Here is a 26,029-nt window from a genome sequence, read left to right on the forward strand (position 1 = left end):
AAAAGAACAGGAGTACTTGTGGCACCTTAGAGACTAACAAATTTATTAGAGCATAAGCTTTCGTGGACTACAGACCACCTCTTCGGATGCATATATGCATATATAGTGGGCTGTAGTCCACGAAAGCTTATGCTCTAATAAATTTGTTAGTCTCTAAGGTGCCACAAGTACTCCTGTTCTTTTAACCCAGTCACTGTCCAACATTAAACAGTGTTTAACAAAGTCTATGGGTTGGTATATAGAGACCTCAGCCAGCTTAGCACCATAGCAAACACTCCATTAAATATCCCTTTAACAGCTTATTAATGATACAGAAAAGGAGAAACAGTTAAAACATTCAAAATGTAAAATAATAAGACTTTAATTTTAGCAAAATTTTTGTTCCATTTCCCTTTAGCTGGGAGAGTTTTAGAAGGAAAAACCCCCTTGTTCGTCAGTTTCTTAGCTGATATTAAAGATAGTGGTAAAAGAGAAGAAGTTAGTTGAGGTGAGCTAGAACTTTTGCTGTTGCTCTGAAAGCCTGATCCCATTTTATATCAAGTACTGGTTGAAATTCAGCTGGAGCTGGTAGGGGTGGCGATGTTATCTGGATCCCTCTCTTTAGCTCTGTCTGTCAGGACATCTCTCAGGATCAGGATGATGAAGGCCCAGGGCCCCAGGAGACAGCTGGGGTAGCAGCCATGATGGTGAAGCTCATGCCAGTTGCCACCATCTGTTCTTTCATATTTTCAAATCTTTCTTTAAGGCCCCCAAAGGGAGTGATGGATAGAATAGCACATCTTCCCATATTTTGTGCACTGATTATGCCTGATATCCAACACACCAGTTTTGGTTCATTAATTTCCAGCTCCTTATTTTCTGTTTTTACCAAGCTTGATTTCAACATAATCCTTGAACTGAATTATGGCAATGTGGCCTTTTTGCAGTAATTTTGTCTTTGTCGGATTACCTTGAGACCTGTTTATAACATTCATTGTTGAAAGCAACTTGACCTACTTTCCACTAACAGTTGTTCTTCGAGTGTTTGCTTATGTCCATTCCATCTTAGGTGTGCGCGTGCTGCGTGCACAGTTGCCAGGGATTTTCCCCTCAGTGGTATCCATAGGACCAGCTCTAGCACCCCCTGGAGCCAGGCATGTATGTGCTGGCATAAGCGGGGGTCACTGGCTCTGCACCCTCTCAGTTCCTTCTTACTGCCCATGGTGGTTGCCTGGAACAATCCTTCTTGCTCTTGCAAGGCATCTATCCCAGGGGTTTGGAGTTTTTGTAGTATATTGTATAGTTATTGTAGTTAGTGTATGTAGTTCCTAGTTAGTGTTAGTGTATATAGTGTGAAGAGTGGTCCCTGTCATCAAGGGATTTTTGCCCTAGGGGATGAGCATGTCCCGGTCCCTGGCCTTCAAGCTGTGAGCCTCCTGCAGCAAGCCCATGCCAGTGAGTGACCCGCACTCTAGGTGTCTAAAGTGCCTCATGGACACTCACGTTAAAGAGAAGTGCCAGATCTGCAGGGTTTCAGACCGCACATTCAAAAAGATAAAGACATTTGTCTGAAGGCCTTACTCATGGAGGCAGCCCTCAAATTGCCATCAGAGCTGAGCCAGTCTAAATCAGCGCAGAGTGTTTCAGCTTCTGTGTGAAGCGCTTCACCGGCGTGACCATGCTCTTCCCAGCACCATTCTCCATCCCCGGTACTGAGGAAAAAGCATAAGAAACAGCATACTGAGAGAGGGCACTCTCTGGTGCTAAAGAGGGACAAGTTGGGAGTGGCTGGCATAGTGATACCTACCCCAGTCACTCATCCTCCCCAGAGCCACTGTTGGCTCTAGTGACTCCATCTGGAGCACCAAGTACGGTCTGGTACCCACCTCCAACTCTTGGGAGCGGTTATTGGACTTCACACCTGTGGGCCCGCCCTTCAACTCTGGAGACTTTTCAGGCAGCAAAGGACCTGATGTCCCTTCCGATCCCACCGATTCCCTCTCCCCCTGTTACCCCCCTCCGCCCCAGCAATCAGAGATAGAAGGGATCAAGGGGCGGTGAGCTCCATCATGGCACTGACCATTATGGCACCATCTACAGGAAAACCCTCCAATGTCCCCGTGTAGTGGTCTTCAGCCCATCGTTGGTCACTGGTTTCCCGGCACCACCCGGAGGTGGAAGCGGATACTGTGCCACCATGGTCTCCAAGGGAAGAGTTCTATTTAGAGTCAGAGGGGGAATCTTTTGCTCCACTGAAGACATACCAGTACCCAGCCTAAGCACTGGACTTTGATACCGGCCCCCCAGCCAGCTCTTGGCCACCAGGCCACTGGCCAGTGCAGTGGCAGTATTGGAACTTATGGAGATTTCCCCGGTACCAGGACCCCCTTCTTACCACTTATACTCGGTGGTGTCTGAGAGGTGAGCCACCATTTCATCCTGTCCGGAACTGGACCCTGACTCCAGTACCGACCCCAGTATTGAAGTCCCAGAAGTAGCCCTGATGGAGGAAGAAGAGGCAGCCCCTCCTCCAGTGCAGGCCTCTTCCTTGTCATCTCTGGATGAGGCAGTCGCAGGCCCTAGTAACCCACTCATGCCAGTTGACTTCTGGGCCCATAAAGAGCTCCTGAAAAGGGTCACTGCAAACTTGGGGCTGGAAGTCAAGGAGCTGAAGGAGTCTGCGCACAGCTTAATTGATATCCCGGCTGCAATGCCCCCCTCCAGAGTGGCCCTGCCAGTTAATGAAATGGTGTTGGGACCTGTCAGGGCACAATGGCAGCCCCCTACCTCAAAGATGGTGGAGAAGAAATACTATGTCCCAGCCAGTGGTTTTGACTACCTGTTCTTGCACCCCACCCCAACTCCCACGGGGTCCCTGGGTGGTGTCAGCTGCAAACAAGTGGGACAGATGGGCAGTCAAGCGCTACCTCCAAAAATAAAGAGATGAAGAGACTGGAACTGTTCAGATGCAAGGTTTTTTTTGACGAGCAGCCTCCAGTTATGTATCTCTAACCAGCAGGCCCTGCTGGGGAAGTACGATTTTAACCTGATTTAAGGACTCTTCTGCAGGAGTTGAGGCAGGAGTTCCTGGCCATCCTGGAGGAGGGCAAGATGATGGCCACGACCTCCCTCAAGGTAGCTCTGGATGTGGCCAACTCGGAAGCCAGGAGTATGGCATCAGTGGTCACTGTGAGGCACTGATCGTGGCTCCAGTCATTGGGCCTCCCTCAAGAAGTGCAACAGTCCATCCAGGACCTCCCCTGTGAGGGTACTTCCCTGATCTCCAAACAGATGGACTCCAAACTTCATGGCCTCAAAGACTCGAGGGCCATGCTTAACTCCCTGGTTCTTTACATGCCTCCAGACTCCAGGAAGCATTTTAGGCCCCAGCAGTCCCCCAGAATTCCAGCACCTCCCAGACAGGAGCCCTACAAGACAAAGGGAAAAGACTATAAATGATGTCCATCCCTACCTTCTACCCGAGCCTCCCAGTTGTACTCACATAGATACCGTGGTAGGACCAGGCAGGCCTTTTGAAGGTATACCTGAGGATGGCATACCAGTCGATTCCAGATCCATCCCTCCTTTTGTTTTTGGACTGCCTGTTGCCCTTCAGCCCAGCATGGTCATAGAATCCTAGAATATTAGGATTGGAAGATACCTCAGGAAATCATCTAGTCCAATCCCCTGCTCAAAACAGGACCAATCCCAACTAAATCATCCCAGCCAGGGCTTTGTCAAGCCAGGCCTTAAAAACCTCTAAGGATGGAGATTCCACCACCTCCCTAGGTAACCCATTCCAGTGCTTCACCACCCTCCTAGTGAAATAGTTTTTCCTAATATCCAACCTAGACCTCCCCCACTGCAACTTGAGACCATTGCTTCTTGTTCTGTCATCTGCCATCTGAGAACAGCCTGGCTCCATCCTCTTTGGAACCTCCCTTCAGGTAGTTGAAGGTTGCTATCAAATCCCCCTTCCCTCTTCTCTTCTGCAGACTAAATAACCCCAGTTCCTTCAGCCTCTCCTCATAAGTCATGTGCCCCAGCCCCTTAATCATTTTCATTGCCCTCTGCTGGACTCTCTGTAATTTGTCCAGATCTCTTCTGTAGTGGGGGGGACCAACACTGGACACAATACTTCAGGTGTGGCCTCACCACTGTCGAATAGAGGGGAATAATCACTTCCCTCGATCTGCTGGCAATGCTCCTACTCATAAAGCCCAAAATGCTGTTAGCTTCTTGGCAACAAGGGCACATTGCTGACTCATATCCAGCTTCTCATCCACTTTAACCCCTAGGACCTTTTCTGCAGTACTGCTGCTTAGCCAGTTGGTCCCCAGCCTGTAGTGGTGCATGGGATTCTTCCATCCTAAATTCAGGACTCTGCACTTGTCCTTGTGGAACCTCATCAGATTTCTCTTGGCCCAATCCTCCAATTTTTCTAGGTCACTCTGGACCCTATCCCTACCCTTCAGCATATCTACCTCTCCCCTCAGCTTAGTGTCATCTGTGAAGTCGCTGAGGGTGCAATTCATCCCATCATCCAGATCATTAATAAAGATGTTGAATAAAACCGGCCACAGGACCAATCCGTGGGGCACTCTGCTTTATACCAGCTGCCAACTAGACATCAAGCTGTTGAACCTGACAATCTGTATATCATATATAATCCGTATCATATGTAACATCGGACTGTTGGGTGCTCAACACTATAACAGTTGGTTGCACCTTCCAGTTTTCACCAAGCCCTCCCTCCCACCCTCCTCATTTCTAAAATTCTCATTTTGCTCCAGCCTTCAAAGAACTCATCTCTCTCTTTGATATCTCTCCACACTTCTGTCCCTTCACACAGTCTCAGCCGATCTTTCTTTTCTTAGCTTCTGAAACAACTTTCCTATATTTCTTCGATTTATAATCTCACATGTATCTGAGAACTCCTTGAAAATATCTTTCCTGCCCTTGCTTATAATTTCTATTTTTTCCTCCCTATCTGCTTTTATAATTTTGCTCCTATACTATTTACTTTATAAAATATTTTAAACACATTTTGCATGAATAATACTGTGTGTAAAATGAAGTTATGTTGCACTGTCATAAGTTTCTGGAAAGAATACCATCTTAAGTGATCTCATTACATTATTTAGGGCTGGCATTAAAATAATTCTCATCACCATTGAGCTAAGGGTGTAGTGCTGCCTCACAGTGTGCTCCCTTGTTGTATCTTATGGAATAGTCCAGGTCTAGACCTCAAAGGGCAAGGCAAAATGAAATCACGATACTATTTTTGATCCTGTGAGGTTCTGAGCACACTTAACTCTCAATGAAGGCACTCAGCACCTTGCAGGATTGAGCCCACAAGTAGGGCCAGCTCCAGGCACCAGCTTGGCAAGCTCCGGAGAGGGGCGGCACATCCAGCTATTCGGTGGCAATTTGGCGGATGGACCCTCACTCCCACTTGGAGCGAAGGACCGCCCGCCGAATTGCTGCCTTGTGATCGCGGCTTTTTTTTTTTTTTTTTTTTTGGCTGCTTGGGGCGGCCAAAACCCTGGAGCCGGTCCTGCCCATAAGGCATAAATGATTGTTGTAGAATCCTTCACTTTTCTGCCCTTTATCCAATTCAGTTCTCTTCTCTGAGCTGAGAAGAGAAAAATAAGCTAGTATTTCATCATCTGAGGGAATCGAGCTGTTAATTTTACTGACAATCACCAGAGAAAGCTAAATAAAGGACTACATTCTGGCAGATACTATCCTGCATGGTTATCAGCAGGGAAGCAGCAGTGTTGCGGCATCAAACAACATACAAGTGCGTGAATCAGTCTGACAGCAAGGTTCTCTTAAAATAAAAGATCACAATACATAGATTTTGATAGCAATATTTTCTTTTTAAAGAAAAGGTCATAGATTATCTTAATGAACAAGTTATAAAAATGTTATCCTCTTTAAATGTTACTAGTATTTTAATGCTGCCTCCCTGGGCAGTTCATATGCTATATCATCAGCAAATCAGAGAAAATCAACAGTTTTCAACTTTAACGCTTTCAGAGTGATTGCTTTAGCAGATCTTTCTCTTTGGAATTGAAAGATAAACTACCGGGGAAAACATCACTGAAAACAATATAACCTCAATTATCCAAATGTCACAGGAGACATAGAATAAATTTGGATAATGGAGGGAATTATCAGTGTAATTAATAGATATATATGGGGGACAGGGAGTGTCATAATTAAGATTTGAATAGTAGGAATTGCCACACTGGGTCATTACCTGGTCCAGCTACTTCAGTAACCTGTCTGTGACAGTAACAAACATGAGATGTTTCAAAGGAAGGAACAAGATGACCCACAGTGACCAATTATGGAGTAAGTTGCATGTAGGAGAAATTTCTTTCTAACCCTTTTAGATTGAGTTATGCCATGAAACACAAGGATTTTTATCCCTTCTGAGCGTGTTATCTTTTCTAATGTATCTGTGCATGTTCTTATTGTCCACATAGATAATATGATTCATTTTTCAATCTTACTAAGTTCTATGGCCTCAGTGATATCTTGTGGCAATGAGTTCCACAGACTCCCTTCCTTCTCTAACCCACAAGAATGTTGAAGTTTATTATACTGTAGTATCAATTATAGTAGTTCTTGAAATTATGTGTGTTATTTAGGAATAACTCAAAAGTAGACTCATCTCATTCATGTGTGCTTTCTAGCTCTCTGTTCTAAGAGGCAGTCATCTAAATTGTCAAGATTTTTTTTTCTTGCCATCTCCTGATCTGACAGTTAATCAAGGTTGTATTGTGTAGTATAATAGATTGTTATGCTGAGCTGCTAGTCTTTTCTTTTGAGCCTAAGTGGTGTCGGCATATGGCACATTGCCTACCATTTTAGCACAGAAATTACTTTTAGAAAAACAACCATGTCAGAACCTAATATTTCTTAGGTTTCTTTTTTTTATCTTATGAGTCTCTCCAACACTGCCTGTAAACTTCTTCCTCTCAGTCTTTAGCCATGTACATCACTGGATATCCCTCATCACAAGCAGTCATGTTCTTCCAAGACAATTTAAATAAAGTATTTAAATGTACTTAACCAATAATTTGGTGTTTTCAACCCCTCACTCCACATCCTTTTTCAGTCTTTGTTTTGGCTTTTCACCCACCTGATATTTTTTTGAATCTTGCTAAGATCTATGGCCTCAGTTATATCTTGTGGCAGTGAATTCCACAGGCTTTCTTACTCTCCTAACCCACAAGGATATTGAATTATATTACATTGTAGTCTTAATTGTGGTAGTTTCTTGAACAAATGTTTGTCACTTAGGGCCTACTCAAGATTAGTTTCTCCTTATTCAATATTCTTTTAGGTAAAAATTGGGTAGAGTGGTAAAAGTGAAAGGTACTGTGGGTGGGAATTGGTGGTAAAAGAGAATGTTAACTAACACTTTTTCTTCCAAACTATCAGCCTTTGCTCTGCAGCTATATATTTTCAACTGTGAGGCTTTTTAACAGGAGACTAATAGCACTGTCATTGCAGTTTGTTATTATTTTAATATTATAACATGAAACGTCATAAACAATCTCATAGCAACTGAGGCTTGGCAGAATTCAATTTTTATTTTTTGGAATTTCAACAGATAATATTGATTATTTTTAAGCATTTTAAAAATTTTTAATTTAAATTTTCACAGTTGTGGGAAATTAGGGGGAGGTGTCAGACAATTATTTAATGACAGAAGATGCTGAGATTCAAAAGTTCAAGCTTTATAGTTGTTAAAACACAAATTATCAATATCACATGTCAATATACAAAGTGAATATCTTTAAATCAAGTACTGCTAGAGAACTTCTTAGGGTTTTTCTTACTTTGCCTATCTATAAATTTCTGTTATTATCATGGGAATATTTTTGTTGGTTTCTGTGTGTATAGTGAAATTGACATTTACCGATGTTTACCAATAAAAATCTTATTCTTCCAAGCCTACTTATAAATGATAAGAAACAGCCTAATAATAATAGATGCATCTGATTAAGTAGGTTTTAGCCCATGAAAGCTTATGCCCAAATAAATTTGTTAGTCTCTAAGGTGCCACAAGGACTCCTCGTTGTTTTTCCTAATAATAAACGTATCTTCATTTAAATGTATTTTATCCACTCTGTGTACTGTGGCTCGAAAAGGGACTGCTGAAGTGGAAGAAAACTGCTCAAGATTCCAAATTCACTGCCAATTTAAAATGACAATAACCATGAACACATACCTATTTAAGCGGAAATGCAAACACAAACTTAGATAACAAAAACACATGAGACCAAGGACATGATCTGTCCCAGCTGGAAGCTGAAATGAATTTTTAAAAAATGGGTATCAATCCAAAGGGGAATCAAAGAAATAGAAACAGATGCAGATTGTTTATAGTAATCAACATCTGAGTTACGTTATTTTCTTGGAATAGTGTAGTAATATTCTTCTATACTCAAGGCCCTGGTTCAGCAAACTGTAAACTCACGCCTAGTTTAAAGCACAAAAGTAACCTCATTGACTTCCGTGGAATTATTCACAAGTTTAAACTGTGGCACTTGCTTAAGATAAATCTTGCTGAACTTGCTGTAACATCTCATGCATTGTTACATACTTTTTACAGTTGAGCTCACAAATCAGGTAAATTTGTAGTCCCATTTGTCACAATAGACTTCCGGGAGCATATGTCATGGATCTCAGCAGTGCTGTAAATTGAGCAGCTCTATAGATTCTTTCCCAGTAAATTGCTGAAGAACTTGTCTGTCCTTCCTGGGTACGTGGAGGCAACTGTGGGAAGGCACTGGAAGAGAAGCGTCACTCGAGTGGAGTTAGCCTGAGTCTACATTGCAGAGTGGTCATGTTAGCAGCTGACAAGTTGTGCTAACTTGATGTTAACCTACATGCCAACAGGCCAGCCAAATTGAGTTAAAAGCACAACCCCCTTCAAGTTTAAGGGGTTTTGTGTGTGGAAGGGACTCGAGTTGGGGCAACATGAGTTATAACTGGAGTTAACTTTGTATGAAGACAAGTCACGTTTTTCTTGATATCTTCGTTTTTACAAAATAGAATTTAGAAGACTAGCTTGGAGTATGTCTACATTTCAAGCTGGGCTGTGATTCGCAGCTCAAGATGACATACTAATGCTAACCCTCATCAAGATCATCATCATCATCATCATCACTCCAATAACTTCATTGGTCATTGGGGCACCATCATTGATGAGCAATCAACCAATTGTTTCCACCCCTGACAATTGTGTGTCAGTGCTTGAGTCTCCGCAAAGTCCATTCCCGTCCACCCTTTTATGTTGTCAATCCATCTCTTCTTCTGTCTACCTCTTTTTCTTCTTCTCTTCCCCTGTACTGTCCCTTGGAGGATGATCATGGATAGGCCAGATGATCTTGTTACATGGCCGTACCACTTCAGCTTGCGTTTCTTCACAGTCGTCAGGAGGTCTTCATATGACCCAGCGCTTTGAGTAACGATGTTGAGGACTTCTTCATTAGTGACGTGGTCGAAGTAGGAGATGCCCAGGATTTTACAGAAGTATCTCATCTCTACTACCTGTATTTTCCGTTCAAGTTCTGCCGTAAGGGTCCGTGTCTCGCACACATACAGAAATATGGAGATGACCAGTGCATGCAGCAGTTTCAGTTTGGATTCCGGGGAGATATTCTTATTCCTCCAAATTGGCTTTAGCTTTGCCACTGCTGCTGCTGTTTGTGCATTTCTTGCCTGAATTTGTGCCTTGGATCCTTCATCAGTGATGATTGCCCCCAAATACTTGAACTGTTTCAAGATAGTATGCTAAAAATAGAGTGTAGCCATGACAGTGTGGGCAATGGGATGGGCTAGCTGTGCAGAGAATAAGCCTAGGGTCTTGAGGCAGTTAGCCTCTCCTGCCACTGGTGCTGTTGTGACTACGCTCTGATTTTGGCGCATTAGCTAGTGTAAGTATGTCTTCTGGACTGGGAATCAGACCCCAGCGCTGAGTATAGACATACCCTTAGATGCTCAGAGTGAAGAAGAAAGTTACTAGGCTTGTTGGACCCGTAGTATGATATGAAAGTATCTACACATCTTTGAGATTATTTTGGGAACTAAACTGAAGATGTCGTCAGTAAACTATAGTACAAAGTGATTTCTAAGGGAGTGTAGCGAGGTGGTCTGGTTCCCCGCTGCTCCGGAGAGGAACGAGCCCCTCCGGACGCCAAACTGGGCGGAGCGAGTGGAGCTTGTGCCCGCCCTCCAGAGGTCAGAGTGCAGGACAGGAAGTACAAAAGCCCAACTCCCCAGCTCACTAGAGGCCCGGCCACCAGAGAAGCCAGACGCCTGTGGCCTAGCTCCCGGTGAGGAGACTTCTGCAGTCTGCGACCGACCTGAGGACTGGCTAGACCAGCTGAGGCCTGATGCTGACCAGACCCCAGAGAAGCTGTTAAGCCTGCCTGTGGCAAGCTACGCAGAGGAGCTGCCAAGCCTACCACTTGCTGAGTACCCTGAGGAGCCCATGGTGCTTGATTCCGTGGAGGACACTGTTCAGACGCAGGTATCTCTAGAGGGAGAGGTAGGAAGTAGCCCAAGGGCAGCCAACCCTAGTCTGGCTGCAGCACACCCAGAGCCCATGTCAGTGTGTTGCAGCCAGGATTCCCACTGACACAGCAGCAGGCTGCCTGCCGCTGTTAGGGCCCCGGGCTGGGACGCAGTGGAGTGGGTGGGCCTGCGTCCCCCCTGGCACCCAACGTGTGGGTGGCAGTCCTCCCGTCTCCCAGGCCCTTCGAAGCCAGGGCCTAGGCCTCTTGAACTCATTTGTTTGCACAGTCCCTGCCTAAGGGCCTGAGCCATAGACTCTCTACTGCCCCGCCCTGACCCAGGCTAGGGCCTGAGTTAAAACTGTTTGCTCCACCCCAGCCAAAGGGCCTGAGCTGCCCTGCCCTGAACTAGGGCCTGGGTCTGTGGAATAGAGCTGTTTGTTGGTCTCTACCATTGCCACGGCGTGAAACCCCACAGCCAGGCTAGTTCCCCCAAAATAACCCAACGGACGTAGCGAGGCGGTCTGGTTCCCCGCCACCCTGGAGAGGGTCGAACCCGGCCGAACCCTTCTACAGGGAGGAAGGGAATCTATGAGGGAAAACCTGTAAAGTGCAGGTTTTCTTCCAGAAAGAGAGAGTTTTGAATTGTCAGACCAGATTCTTTTACAGTTGGTTCTCTTTAATATTCAGCAAAGAGGTTATTGCTGGTCTTTTTGAGGTGGGTATAATTTAAATCCATTTTAAGAAAAAATCCACATGTGCTCATTCACTGTGCTTAAGAAAAATAGTGACAAGTGCTTGGCTGCAACTGTGTTAATCCAAATTGTCAATTACGTTTTTACGGAGAACCTGCTGAGAGGGGCAGGACCACCACAGCAGCCAGTAGCTCCTGCCTTCAGTGGATTTGTTTTGTCTGTAAGGAACATTACATCAGACAGCCCACAAGAGTGACCTCTGCGATTACATTTTGCGATGTTTATTTCTAAACAGCACTTTGAAAAAGGTGCTTAATAGATTCCCGAGAGCATCAGGATTCTCAGGCGTGTCAGATGGAAATCTTTATCGCTTCCTTTGGTTTGTTGTTTCAAACACAAGATGTGTTTTTTTACTCCCCTATGTAAAGAAGCCTGGGAAATTGTGTGTGACACTCTAGTTCTTTTATTTCTTTACACATTCAGTTAATGTTTGATGCTAATTCATGACGAAGTAAGCGAAAGCAGTTGTTGTTACTTATATCCCTGCTCCCTTCTGAGTTAGGACTGAGTCAGCACTGTAATAGGGGACATTATGCGGCTGAAGGTTCCATTCGTTTAGATTATCAGGATAATGGAAGGCCTAACCATTAGCAGTTATTAAAGATCCCATGGCACTTTCTCCAAGAGATTGAGTACTAGCCCCTATGTTTCGGCCTTATTCTAATTAGGGAACTTACATCCTGCCTACAGTACTAAATTTTCAATCACACTTTGTATTAAGGTTCCATTTATAATTGAAATAAACAAATGATTAATAGATGTTTTATCTATATCCCATACTGCTCCTGTCTGAAAAATCTATTAATGATACATACAACCTGAATATAAAGTGACTGAACTCTCAATTGGACAAGATATCCTTCTTTGTTTCTGCAGTGCTTATGCACTGTTGCTGTGTGCTACTAAGCAGTTTCCATATTCTACCCCATAAGGCAGTCGTGGTTCTCTCCCCATCTGGCAGAGAGGGAGACCACACCCTCTCCCTGCAATACTCCTAGAGAAACTCCGTTCTGGGGGAATTAGCCGACAGTTAATAGGTCCAAGCCTGCAGCCCAGGCCGGGCAGCAATTGGGTCTGTGAGCCCCAGCTCTCAGCCAGAGCAGGGCAGCACACAGGTAATGCTTCTGGCCCACGGTTGGGCAGGGTCGCTGTAAGTCTACAGGCCCGGTGCCCTTAATCAGGGTGGAAGCATAATCCATTAATGGCTCTGGCTTGCAGTCAGGCAGAGCAGTAGAGAATCTGTCTACCAAGGACCCTCCATCAGGGCGGGGCAACAATCCTATGTTAAATTCATGGGATCGGGGAAGGTCCCGGACAATTGCAAAAAGGCAAATACAGTCCCCATATTTTAAAAAGGGAAGAAAGAGAACCCAGGGAACTACAGACCGGTCAGCCTCACTTCAGTCCCCGGCAAAATCATGGAGCACATCCTCAAGGAAACCATTTTGAAGCACTTGGAGGAGAAGAAGGTGATCAGGAACAGTCAAAGTGGATTCACCAAGGGCAAGTCATGCCTGACCAACCCGATTGTCTTCTATGATGAGATAACTGGCTCTATGGATATGGGAAAAGTGGTGGATGTGATATATCTTGACTTTAGCAAAGCTTTTGATACGGTCTCCCACAGTATTCTTGCCAGCAAGTTAAAGAAATATGGATTGGATGAATGGACTATAAGGTGGATAGAAAGCTGGCTAGATTGTCTGGCTCAACAGATAGTGATCAACGGCTTGATGTCTAGTTGGCAGCCGGTATCAAGCAGAGTGCCCCGGGGTTGGTTCTGGGGCTGGTTTTGTTCAACATCTTTATTAATGATCTGGATGATGGGATGAATTACATCTTCAGTAAATTCGCAGATGACACTAAGCTGGCAGGGGGGAGGGAGGTAGATATGCTTGAGGCTAGGGACAGGGTCCAGAGTGACCTAGACAAATTGAAGGATTGGGTCAAAAGAAATATGATGAGGTTCAACAGGGACAAGTGCAGAGTCCTGCACTTAGGAAGGAAGAATCCCATGCACTGCTACAGGCTGGGGACCGACTAGCTAAACAGCAGTTCTGCAGAAAAGGACCTGGGGATTACAGTGGACGAGAAGCTGGATATGAGTCAGCAGTGTGCCGTTGTTGCCAAGAAGACCAATGGCATATTGGGCTATATTAGTAGGAGCATTGCCAGCAGATCGAGGGAAGTGATTATTCCCCTCTATTCGGCACTGGTGAGGCCACACCTGGAGTATTGTGTCCAGTTTTGGTCCCCCTACTACAGAAGGGATCTGGACAAATTTGGAGAGAGTCCAGCAGAGGGCACATAACTTATGAGGAGAGGCTGAAGGAACTGGGGTTATTTAGTCTGCAGAAGAGAAGAGTAAGAGGAGATTTGATAGCGACCTTCAACTATCTGAAGGGGGGTTCCAAAGAGGATGGAGCTCGGCTGTTCTCAGTAGTGGCAGATGACAGAACAAGAAGCAATGGTCTCAAGTTGCAGTGGGGGAGGTCTAGGTTGGATATTAGGAAAAACTATTTCACTAGGAGGGTAGTGAAGCACTGGAATGGGTTACCTATGGAGGTGATGGAATCTCCATTCTTAGAGGTTTTTAAGGCTCAGCTTGACAAAGCCCTGGCTGGGATGATTTAGTTGGGGTTGGTCCTGCTTTGAGCAGGGTGTTGGACTAGATGATTTCCTGAGGTATCTTCCAATCCTAATATTCTATGATTCTATGATCAGGTAATAGCTCTGGCCTGCCAGGCAGAGCAGCCCAGCAGTCTAGGAGGAGATTAGCTCTCTGGCAAGAGAGACAGAAAAACCTTGTGGCATCCCAGCTTGGGCGGGGACCACCCCAATGCAGGCCTCCTGGCCTAAAGGTGGGGAGGCTGTCACCCCCAGGGGTGAGGTGGCAGGGGGTAAGGGGATGAAGGCCCACCCGCTCTACTGTGTCCCAGCCCAGGGCCCTAAGAGTGGCAGAGTGGTCAGCCACTGGGTCAGCAGGGAAATATGTCCACAACATGCTGCCCAGCTGGCAGTTAGTAACACAGCCGAACCCTATTCGGCTTCCCTAGGCTCCTTCCTACACTCTCCGTCCGGGGGTACCTATAGGGTGACCAGACAGAAATGTGAAAAATCGGGACATGGAGTGGGGGGTAATAGGAGCCTACATAAGAAAAAGACCCAAAAATTGGGACTGTCCCTCTAAAATCGGAACGTCTGGTCACCCTAGGTACCTGGGTTCTGAGGTTGTTGCCGGTCTTACTGGGATAAATGGCGAGTGGCAGCCCCAACAGCTCCTTGGTGTCCTCAGCGTCTGGCAGCTCCAGCAATCCCTGTGGGTCTCTGGAACTGTAGCAGACTCCGTCAGGTCTAGGCTCCAGCAGAGAGGGTGTGGGAGGGAGACGTACTGCTCTCTGGCAGCAATCCCCCAACTGAGCTGGACGGCCGGCTATATATGTATATATATTTATAGTTATAGTTTAGTTATATATTTGCAGTTTCTGTCCCACCCCTCTGCTTCCAGCGGGGCAGCTGTGGGTATCCTGGCTCTGCCCACCAGGGGGCAGTTGCGGTTCTCTCCCCGTCTGTCAGGGAGGGAGACCACGCTCCATTTCTACATACCCTAGTTTCAGGATCTACAGCAAAAGATTAGAACAGAATTGCTGATTTGCACAAAACTATTTCAATGATTTATGTATTTAAACCTGAGGGCCTGATCCAAAATCTACAGAAATCACTATGACCCTTACCTGTGACTACAGAAATCAATCTGAACCTTTCCAATGACTTGAATGGACTTTAGATCAGGTTTGTATATAGCAATATAACTATTTAAAAATCTTTACCATCAATGGTTAATTAAATACAGAAATTTAATAATAAATTATACATAGATCAGGCTAATAGCTGGAAGCTGGCTTCCACCTTTGTTATGCCTCATAATACTGTACACATAAAACTATAGTCTTGTTTAAGAATTGTGGGAATGGCAATGGGTAAGGAAGGAATTGTCTAGAAAGATAAAGTGTGTTGATTTAAGGCTCTTCTGAACACTGTCGTGCAAATGCAGCATGTTTACACTATTCTTATATATTGGCACATACAAAATCCTATGTTAAAAGAATATGAAGGTTGTAAAATCAAGGACTCAGAAGTCAGGAAATGAGAGAATTAAAAAAAAAAAAAAAATCCAGTCAGAGGCAGACACTTAGCATGGTACATTTCAGCAGAAATGGTTAAAGGTTGGCAAAGTTATAAGCAGCTGACAATGGTGGTATAATAAAAAGAGTTAGGCAATTTTCACAGTAGGAATTGATACCAGATCCACCTGTAAGGGCAGTCTTAGCAATTTTGGTGTTTCTCATTTCACCATTAATGCGAGAGGAGCTTGGTAGCAGTGAGGGCCATTAAGGGATGGAGTCGCATATACTCCAGTGATCATATTTATGTCCCATTCATTTCCCAACTGTGATCATCACCAGGCAGCTTGATTCCCTCATACTGACAGTACATGCAGAAAACCTGCAGGAGCAGATCTCCTTTTTCAGCTTGGAAAAGAGACAACGAAGAGGGAATATGATAGAGGTCTATAAAATCATCATGCCTAGTGTGGAGAAAGTAAATAAGGAAGTGTTATTTACTCCTTCTCATAACACAAGAACTAGGTGTCACCAAATAAAATTAATAGGCAGCAGGTTTAAAACAAACAAAAGGAAGTATTTCTTCACACAACACACAGTCAACCCATGGAACTCTTTGCCAGAGGATGTTGTGATGGCCAAAACTATAACAGGGTTCAAAAAAGAACTAGATAAATTCATGGAAGATCAGTCCATCAATGGCTATTAGCCAGGATGGACAGAGATGGTGCCCCTAGCCTCTCTTTGCCAGAAGCTGGGAATGGGCAACAGGTGATGGTTCTTGATGATTACCTATTCTACACCAGGTGTGAAGCACCTGGCATTGGCCACTGCCAGAAAACAGGATACTGGGGTAGATGGACCTTTGGTCTTACTCAGTATGGCCATTCTTATGTTCTTCTGTTAATCCAATATTTGTTCCATGTAGGGGACGTTTCAAAACTGGGCAGGTTTTGTCACTGATTTTTGTTGACTCAGTTCTGCACTCATATGGGCGCCCTTTGAGTGAACATATATGAATGTAATTTGGTCCTTAATTTTACTTACATATCAATGGATATTTCCAAAGAGGGGAAGTCTCTGACAAAATAAATGTATCTAAATTTTACAAGAAAAAAAATAGTCTATGGGCCAAAATTTCTTCTTTACACTGACATCAGTGGAGTTACTCTGAATTTACACCACTGTAAAAAAAGAACAGAATTTGGCCATCATTTTTTCATTATGATAGCCCAATCTCAGCTCCTTAGGTTGTAATTTCTTCTATCTGGGTCCAGTCCAGTTGTCTTCTCTTATTTTAAGGTAGTGTTGTTGGCCTTTCTGCCCTTGTTTCTCTGTGAGGCCGACGTTTAGAAGTATCACAATATTCAAATGGGTCCTTAAACACACATTCAGAGCAGGCCTTGTTATGACTTTAAAGTGGTGCTCTCGTGCCCCTCCACTTTCCCATACACACAAAATATCTATTCTAAGCCTCGCCTCTCTCTCCTTGCTGCTGGTGGTCCTGCCTTCGCTCCTCAGTGTCTCTAGCTACTGCCTTTCCTGCCATGTAGTCTCTGTCTACTTACCACATCTACTGGTGTTTAGGGGAAAAGAGCTCTGCTATTTTAGTGAGTGGACAGAATAGTGGCTCTCCACATGTATTACTGCAGTGAATGGCTGCCATGAGTGAACACCAATTGCTGTCTTCTCCATTTGCAAGTACCTCCAGGAACTTCCTGAAGTCAGGGAAGAGATTTAGCAGCTTTCCCCACCTTCTGCTGGTCCTCTGCTCTCCCTTGTGGGATCCTATGATGAGGTGTACAAACCCCACACTGGGACATAAGGGGTTAAGGAGCAGTTCAGGCCCAGATGATGCCACCCCACTGCACTTGCCGAGCCCGCTGCAGCTGGAGGAGAAGCCTGAAAGGGAGCCAGAAAGCTCAGAAGGGGGACAGAGGGGATAGGAGGACAGACCTATTTTGAAAGCTTTTGAAGAAGGATACAGCAGAAGTCCTTACTGCAAAGGAGGGGTCTGCAAGCAGCAGTTACCCCAGGTCCTAGATCCAGGGAGGAAACCCAGGTGAGAGGGTTCTTTCTCTCTTGGGCTAGAGTGAGAGAAGTCTGGGAGCCTGAGTTCTGAGCTGGGAGCCTGACTGGAGATGGGGACTGATCAGGGACTGCAGCCTGCCTGAAACTCTGGATAGATGGAAAATGTGATAGACCCTAGTCAGATGCAACCCAGAAACTTTGACCATTGTGAAGCTGTAGCGAGCCTGCAAAGAAGAAGACTACCACCGGCTGAGCCCAGCTGAGCTGAAGAGTCTGTTGTTTTTACTGTTTTCTGTTGGATTTTAAGCAAAGTACTTTGAGGTCTGTGGGGAAGCAGGAGGTAAGAAGTGGTCCATGGAGGCATCCCCAAAGTGCTCTGGCGTGTTTGCTATTACTGCCTCTTGCAGGGCCCTGAGTTGGAGCCTGGTGGAGAGAGAGGGCCCAGGCTCCCATTCCAACCCCTTTTCTCTACTTCCCTACTTGGACAGGATAGATACATTGTAAGCTGCTGAGTCAAGGACATACCACCGCCAGGGGCCTAGAGGTAGGCTGAAGACCCTTTCCTTTCTGGGGATGTTGAATTCTATATATTTTGTTGGACTCCGTTTCCCCAGAACAGGAGACTGTAATTGGTGACCTGGCTGGTGTGATGATTCTCTACCTACCTTAAGGTCAGCTGACCTTCTGGATTGGTGCCCTGTGTAATGATCAGATGTAGTGGGGGGATTTCAAAGTCTGTCTTATGCTGGTGCCTTACCAGGACTGGAAATTAATCAAGTTGAATGTCCTGATTTCTTACCTGTCAACCCTGAGGACAAAATATAAGTAGACATCCCAGGGACAAAAGGGCCAGGCACAAAGTGGCTGCCAGGGCAGCTCTACAGTCAGCACTTATGTCTCTCCTCTCATGCTAATCTTTGCAGAATGCTTTTCTGCCATTCTCTTAATAGAGCTGCAGTGAGGGGAGGGAAAGAGACTGGTGGTGGATAGTAAAACCTACATTCATGCTTCTAAGCCAAGCCTGCTTGAGAGTGCACCGAAGGATTGTGCAGGGAGGTGGCTACAGAAGTGTGGGTAGACAAAATTTGCAAAGGGTGATTCTGTCAGTATAATTGGAGGATTATAGAGCTTGTTGTTTTCATAGGCTGATTTTGTCCTAAGCCAGAGAGCTCCCTTAATTTCCCCTGCACCTCTTACTCCAGTAAGTTGGCTTCCCATCAGGAACAGTGTGGCTAAGGGGTAGGAGAAGCAATCTGCTGCACTCATTGGTCTGAGGCAGGGAACTGGTGCTCAGGTAATCTATGAAGTAGAGAGAGCCTAAATATCCTATATAAAAATAAGAGGTTTCAAAAGAGCTGCATACCTAGGTAGACAGACAGGCAGACAGTACCCAGCAGTCAGCTCTAGTACCAGTGGGTGTGTGATTATGAGAAACAAAAATTATGGTAAGCTATAAAATCCTTTCTCTTGAATTCTCCCAGCCCTAAGAGGAACAAGATTCTAATGATAAGTGATGTACTATTCACTTGTTTTTTTTTTATGGAAACATTTAGGCTCCTGTAACTCTCATCTTAATGTATTTTTCAACTAGAGTAAATAATAATTATGAATTATTACTGCTTAGTACAAGTCTTACTCCACAGCAGAATAAATGGTGGCACCAGCTCTTAGCTGTAACTAGTTTTTGGTCTAACTCTAATATAGAAAATCCTATTTTCCTGTGGGGTAATGTTATCATATTTCATTTGATAGTGCACATTGTCCTAGATTTAATGATTTTCTGCAGTTGATGATGATGAACAACTATGCAATGAGATGTCAGGTTTTGACTATGCCTGTTTGCAAACTCGGGTAATTATGCTCCGTTGTCTAATTGCTTTTTTTATTGATATTTTGCTGACATGTTTTTAAGCAACATTTTGTGATTGCATATAACTAATGGCACAGATCTCTGCTCATTATCATACTTTTACATTTGATTTGTCTGATTGCTGTAGGTGGAAACAATAGGTGATGCATACTGTGTTGCAGCAGGACTCCATAGGAAGAGCCTTAGTCATGCGAAACCCATTGCTTTGATGGCTCTGAAGATGATGGAACTTTCAGAAGAGGTACTTACACCGGACGGGAGACCTATTAAGGTAACCTCACTGCTCTGTATTCCCAGCTAGTCACTGGAACCCATCCGTATATTTGATCAAGTACAGTGCACCAGATTCTGGATGGTGATTGCAAGTGAATTCTGTTCTTAGTTATGAGGAATTTGCAGCATAATCAAGATGTCCCCATATGCGACAATGTGTCTTTTGTGCATATTAATTTTTTTGATATTCCTCAACAGTCACATAGGGCTCTATCAATCTATTGTCCCCACTGCTAAACTGCTGACAACCCTAATAATGAAGCTGTTGGGGGGTTACCTGCCCTCTCTGTCAGGCAGAACCTCCTTCCCTATTTAGTTTGTATTGCTTCCTCATGGTCTGGCATCACAGACTAGCAAGGTAAGGAAAACCATAGATCTTTTCGTAAGAATTCCCAACTCAGTGTCAGTTGTGTTGCTTCTTACCATGCCCTTCTAACCTTTCAGCTTGTTTGCATCTGGGCTGGGGTGTCTGATGGGGAACTTGGTCACAGATGCAGAAGGAATTGGACAGGGACACACATGGCTTCCTTTCCCAATGGTCATGTCATGTGTGGGTTTTACTATGGGTGCTCAATGGAAAAAAAATGCCCTGGAATGTCCAGTTTTTTAATCGGACCCCCTGAACAACATGAAATAAGGAAGACTCATGCACATATCTGTATACAGTACTGTACTCCACTGCTGTGAAAGGGCTTTTTCCTACTATTATACTGTTTTCCTGATTAAATTGCATTTCCTGAAATGCAGACTTTTAATTTTAAAAGGCAAAGCACTATCTAAGAGAAACTATTATAGAAAATGGGAGAGTTGCATGTCGAGCAGTTTTCAAGGCAGACTGCTTGACAAAGGCCATGCCGGGGAGAAGGCTACGCTGATTCCCCCCAGTGGTGCTTTGCATGTTCTCTGAATCACATGATGAAGAGTCTACTCACTAGAGCTGGTTGGAAAATGAGGGGGGTTTCAATAGAAAAATTTATATTTTCTATAAATATAGAAGAACTCAAATACCAAAAAATGTTGTTGGCCAAAACTAAAAATATTTAGGCAAATCCTCCAAAAAATCAGTTCAGAAATGCTGCTGCGGTGTCTCCTGGGAATTGTTTTGGGGGTGCCTTATGCGCTTTCGGAGCAAATTACAATCTCCCAGGCACCAGAGTGCCATGATGCACCACCACCCATTTCCAAGCATGAAAGTCCCAGGCCATGGCGAATCATGGGGGATGTGGTCTATCCTGGGAGCCCAGCCCATAGATGAGAATGGGGACCTAAGGCAACCAAAGTACAAATCCCATGAGGTAACGCGGTAGCATCTTCACATAGATGTTTTAGGGATTTGAGGGAGAAGACGGGTTAACAAAAAAATAAATTCTGCAGAAAACAGACACTTTTTGCAGAAACCCCAATTTTCTGTCAAAAACCTATTTAGGTGGAAATTGTTCATCCAGCTCTAGTATTAGAGAGACAAGATTGGTGAGGTGATTTTTTTTTTTATTGGACCAGCTTTTGTTAGTGAGAGAGACAAGCTTTTGAGCCCCACAGAGCTCTTCTTCAGCTTGAAAGCTTGTCTCTCTCACCCACAGAATTTGGTCCTGTAAAAGATATTACCTCATCCACCTTGTCTCCCTAATATCTTGGACTGACATGGCTACAACTACTCTGCATACAGCTCTCATATGGGCATTTCAAGATGGGGGGCGGGTGGGAAAGCATAAACAGGCACACATTGTTCCTACGGACAACGAAAAGGCAGCATTTGACCTATGGACATTTTCAATTGATTCATTTGATCCTATTTTTGAAGGACCGTTTCTCCCAGATTATTGGATAAACAAAACAATTCCCAAACAATGAAGGCTGATTAATAATTTGTAGCGAAGGTGTAACACTTGGGAAGGGCTGCCTTCTAGATCATGGGTTCTCAAACTTTTTTTTCTGAGGCTCCAGCAACATGCTATAAAAATTCCCCAGCCCACTTGTGCCACAACAACTGTTTTTCTCCATATTCAGTAGATTTAAAGCTAGGGCTGACATTAGGGGGTAGTGAGCAGGGCAGTGGCTCAGGGCCTGACTCCACAGGTGGCTCCGCGAAGTTAAGTTGCTCAGGCTTTAGCTTCAACCCTGGGTGGCAGGGCTTGGGCTTCAGCTTTCTTCTCTAGGCCCCAGCAAGTCTAACATAGGCCCTGCTCTCTGGTTTATTTTGGGTTTATCCTGAAACCTACTCATGGCTCTTAGAGGGCCTTGGACCCCTGGTTGAGAACCACTATTCTAGACTACTTGTTCTAGATAAAGGTTGTTGTTCTTTTTAAATAAATTGCTGTGATCATGGTGATATTTTCAGGTGTGTGACTGACTAGAAGGGTCATAGTGTTGACCGATTCTTTTTCCCGCTACCCAGAACAGGTTCACAGACAGACTCTTGATCTGAAGAAGTATGTTGTTTATTCACTGCTTCAGTGAGTGATCAGTCCACTGAAACAGGATACAGCGTAGGATTAAATGCAAGTGCACACCCACATTCAGGTGCTTGCCTTAAATACATTCATAGAATCATAGAACTGGAAATGACTTCGAGAGGTCATCTAGTCCAGTCGCCTGCACTCAAGGCAGAACTAAGTATTCGCTAGACCATCCCTGACAGGTGTTTGTCCAACTTGCTCTTAAAAATCCCCAATGATGGAGATTCCACAACCTCCCTAGGCAATTTATTCCAGTGCTTAACCACTCTGACAGGAAGTTCTTCCTAATGTCCAACCTAAGCCACCGTTGCTGCAATTTAAGCCCATTGCTTCTTGTCCTATCCTCAGATGTTAAGAAAAACAATTTTCCTCCCTCCTCCTTGTAACAACCTTTTATGTACTTGAAAACTGTTATCATGTGCCCTCTCAGTCTTCTCTTCTCCAGACTAAACAAACCCAATTTTTTCAATCTTCCCTCATAGGTCATGTTTTCTAGACCTTTAATCATTTTTGTTGCTCTTCTTTGGACTTTCTCCAATTTGTCCACATCTTTCCTGAAATGTGCTGCCCAGAACTGGACACAATACTCCAGTTGAGGCCTAATCAGCACAGAGAAGAGCAGAAGAATTACTTCTCATGTCTTGCTTACAATACTCCTGCTAATACATCCCAGAATGATGTTTGCTTTTTTTGCAACAGCCTTACGCTGTTGACTCATATTTAGCTTGTGATCCACTGTGACCCCCAGATCTCTTTCTGCAGTGCTCCTTCCTAGGCAGTCATTTCCTATTGTTACAAAGTTAATTATATATTGTATAAACACTTTTCTGGCTAACACTAAGATTAGGTTGCTGACTCAGTTGTTTACCTGTTTGGATTGCTGACCAAGTTGTTTGCCTGGCTGTTCTTTTTTCTTTACAGACAAGCTGGCACCTTTTCACATGTCCCAACACCTAAATATACATTCTACATATTACATCCGACACATAGTAAATTGTGAACTGTTTTTATTATTATGTCATTATTTTATAGTAAGTTCCCTAGCACTGCAACAATTGGTTTTTAAAAAAATCATAAGAACATGAAAAGACGGTAGAAGAAAAGTGCTTTTGAAGGGAATACAGTCACGAATGCTCAAATATTATGCCTAAAAATCTTAACTGTATCTCTGTCTGGTTCAGCAAAGAAAAAAAGCAATCTGGATACATCACATATTGCACCTAAAAATTAGATATTATCCCTTTTTAATCTGAAAATCCATCTGGCTCCACTCTTAACGCTACAGATATTAAGGGGACAAACCTTAGCTGGTGTAAATCATCCTAGCTCCATTCATAGATTTATTGATTTTAAGGCCAGAAGAGTTAATTATATCACCATCTAGTCGGACTTCCTGTATGACACAAACCATAGAATGTCACTCAGTAACCTCTGTATTGAACCCAAACTTGGGTTTGGCTAAAGCAAATCTTACAGAAAGGCAGCCAGTCTTGATCTGAATACATTAAGAGACAGAATTCACCCCTTTCCTTGGGTAGTTTGTTCCAACGGTTAATAACCCTCACTGTTAAAAGTGTATGCCTTATCTCTAATATGAACTTTTCTAGCTTTAACTTGCAGCCAGGATTGACGTAACTATGATGATTTTCCCCACCCGAGGAGATGCCCATTAGAGTATGTTTTGTTTATAAATCATGGAGGCACCTATCCTGCAATCAGATTCACATAGTGGGGACATTTGTACCTGTGTGGATCTGACTGTATGGTAAGGGGTCTTTAAGTTTGTATACAAGTTGAAGTCTTTTCATTGCTTCAACTGGCTTTAAATCAGGCTCTATATTTGGAATTAAGCTATTGTATTTATAGATAATATATTGACTTTAAAATAGGGCTGTCAATTAATCGCCGTTAACTCATGCAATTAACTCAAAAAATTAATCAAAATTTAAAAAATTAATCGTGATTAATCACAGTTTTAATCGCACTGTTTAACAATAGAATACCAATTGAAACGTATTAAATATTGTGGATGTTTTTCTGCATTTTCAAATATATTGATTTCAATTACAACACAGAATACAAAGTGTCCAATACTCACTTTATATTATTTCTATTTTTTGTACATATTTCTACATTTGTAAGTTCAACTTTCATTATAAAGAAATTGCACTATGGTACTTTTATCAAATTAGTTGAAAAATACTGTTTCTTTTATTTTTACAGTGCAAATGTTTATAATAAAAATAAAGTGAGACAGTACACTTTGTATTGTGTGTTGTAATTGAAATCAATATATTTGAAAATGTGGAAAACATCCAAAATTATTTATATAAATAATATTCTATTATTGTTTAACAGCATGATTAATCACGACTAATTTTTTTAATTGCACGATTAATAGTGATTAATTTTTTTAATCATTTGACAGCCCTACTTTAAAAGATATATTGGATACAAACGGGTGTAAAATGTAAGGCTGCTATATGCCTAGGTTAGAGATGTTATTTGAATGAAGGTACACTATGAGACGTGTCCCCCTTTGCAGGATCTGATTGTACTCTTACTGAAATCAATGGCAGACCTTCCACTCACATCAGTGAGAGATGAATTGTGCTCTTTTTTTCTTGTCCATGGTAGGTTCTCCTGAGACCTATACACATTTCCCTACTCCTTGTCTGCATTGTTGTAGATAGAATGCTGATATGTTTAGAGGTTGTATTTTAGCATAACATTTATGTAAGTATTCATATATTTCAAAACCACTCAAAATTAGACACCAGTCTTGCCAGTTTCTTTTGACATCTATCTTTTTAATATCTTTAATTACTTTAACATATTTGTGTGACCAAAACTATCTTCATTAGACAGTATACTGTAGTAGCAGTTTTAGAGAAGTGAGTCAATTACTACATTGTCACAGATACAAATTTAAAATTAAATTGTAATCATGTTAATACTAAATTACCTACTGTTTACAGTTTCTAATCAGAACTACATTTTGAGTTTCTCCCACTAAAATGGCTAATAACTGCTTGTCATAGGTTTCACCCCCACTCTGGACTTTAGAGTACAGATATGGGAACCCCTAAACTGAATTACCAGTTTAGATCTGGTTTTGCTGCTACCACTCTCAAGTTCTAACTCCTTTTCCTGGGTAGCCTTGAGAGACTTCTTCACCGATTTCCTGGTGAACACCGATCTAAACCCTTGGATCTTAACACAAGGAGAATTTAACCACCCCCTCTCCTTTCCCCCACCAATTCCTGGTGAGTCCAGATCCAATCCCCTTGGATCTTAACAGAAGGAAAAATCAATCAGGTTCTTAAAAATAAGACTTTTTTAATTAAAGAAAAGAAAGGTAAAAGAAAACCCTCTGGGAGATAGCATACCAGCAGATCTCACAGACAACAGATTCAAAACACAGAGGATGTTCCCCTGGCAAAAACTTAGTTACACAAAAATTACCCAATTTGATTATTCCCTAATGCCCAAGACAAGTTACAAAGAAAATAAACATAAACCTGTTTATTCCCTTCACTAATACTCACTACTCGATAAAAGGCTGATTTCTGGAGCTTTCCCACTCTGGTAAAAACTGAAACTAAACTCTAAACAAAGGAAACTTCCCTCTTTCCTTTTGAACCATCTTATCCCCCCATTGGTTCCTCTCATCAGGTGTCAGCGAGGCTTGGTGAACTTCTTAACCCTTTACAGGTAAAAGAGGCATTAACCCTTAACTATCTGTTTATGACACTGCTTCTTTAACTGCAGGAAATGGTTATTCTTTGAACAATTGCCCATGTACATTCTACTGTTGGTGTCTGTGTGCCCAATGTGTGGCTGTCAGAAACTTTTTCCTGCAGTGGTACCTGTTAGGAAGCTCAAGTGTCCTTTACTGCCGCATGCCACTGCATCCAAGTATAAAGGGCAGAGCCGCCCTCCCCCTACCCCCCAGTTCCTTCTTACTGCCTGTGGCAGTCGTTGGATCTCCTGTTCATTGCCA

At 43.4% G+C, this 26,029-nt stretch overlaps 1 protein-coding gene across 1 annotated transcript in view; it reads left to right on the forward strand.

The window, feature by feature from the left end:
- Positions 1-26,029, forward strand: part of GUCY1A2 (guanylate cyclase 1 soluble subunit alpha 2) — a 281,924-nt gene that overhangs the window by 167,649 nt on the left and 88,246 nt on the right. The window contains exon 6 of the mRNA XM_034758855.1: positions 19,425-19,568. Within this exon, the coding sequence (XP_034614746.1) occupies positions 19,425-19,568 (144 nt within the window). The remainder of the gene's footprint in view (positions 1-19,424; positions 19,569-26,029) is intronic.

Source organism: Trachemys scripta, chromosome 1, assembly GCF_013100865.1.
Source record: "Trachemys scripta elegans isolate TJP31775 chromosome 1, CAS_Tse_1.0, whole genome shotgun sequence".
NCBI classification, from domain to species: domain Eukaryota; kingdom Metazoa; phylum Chordata; order Testudines; family Emydidae; genus Trachemys; species Trachemys scripta.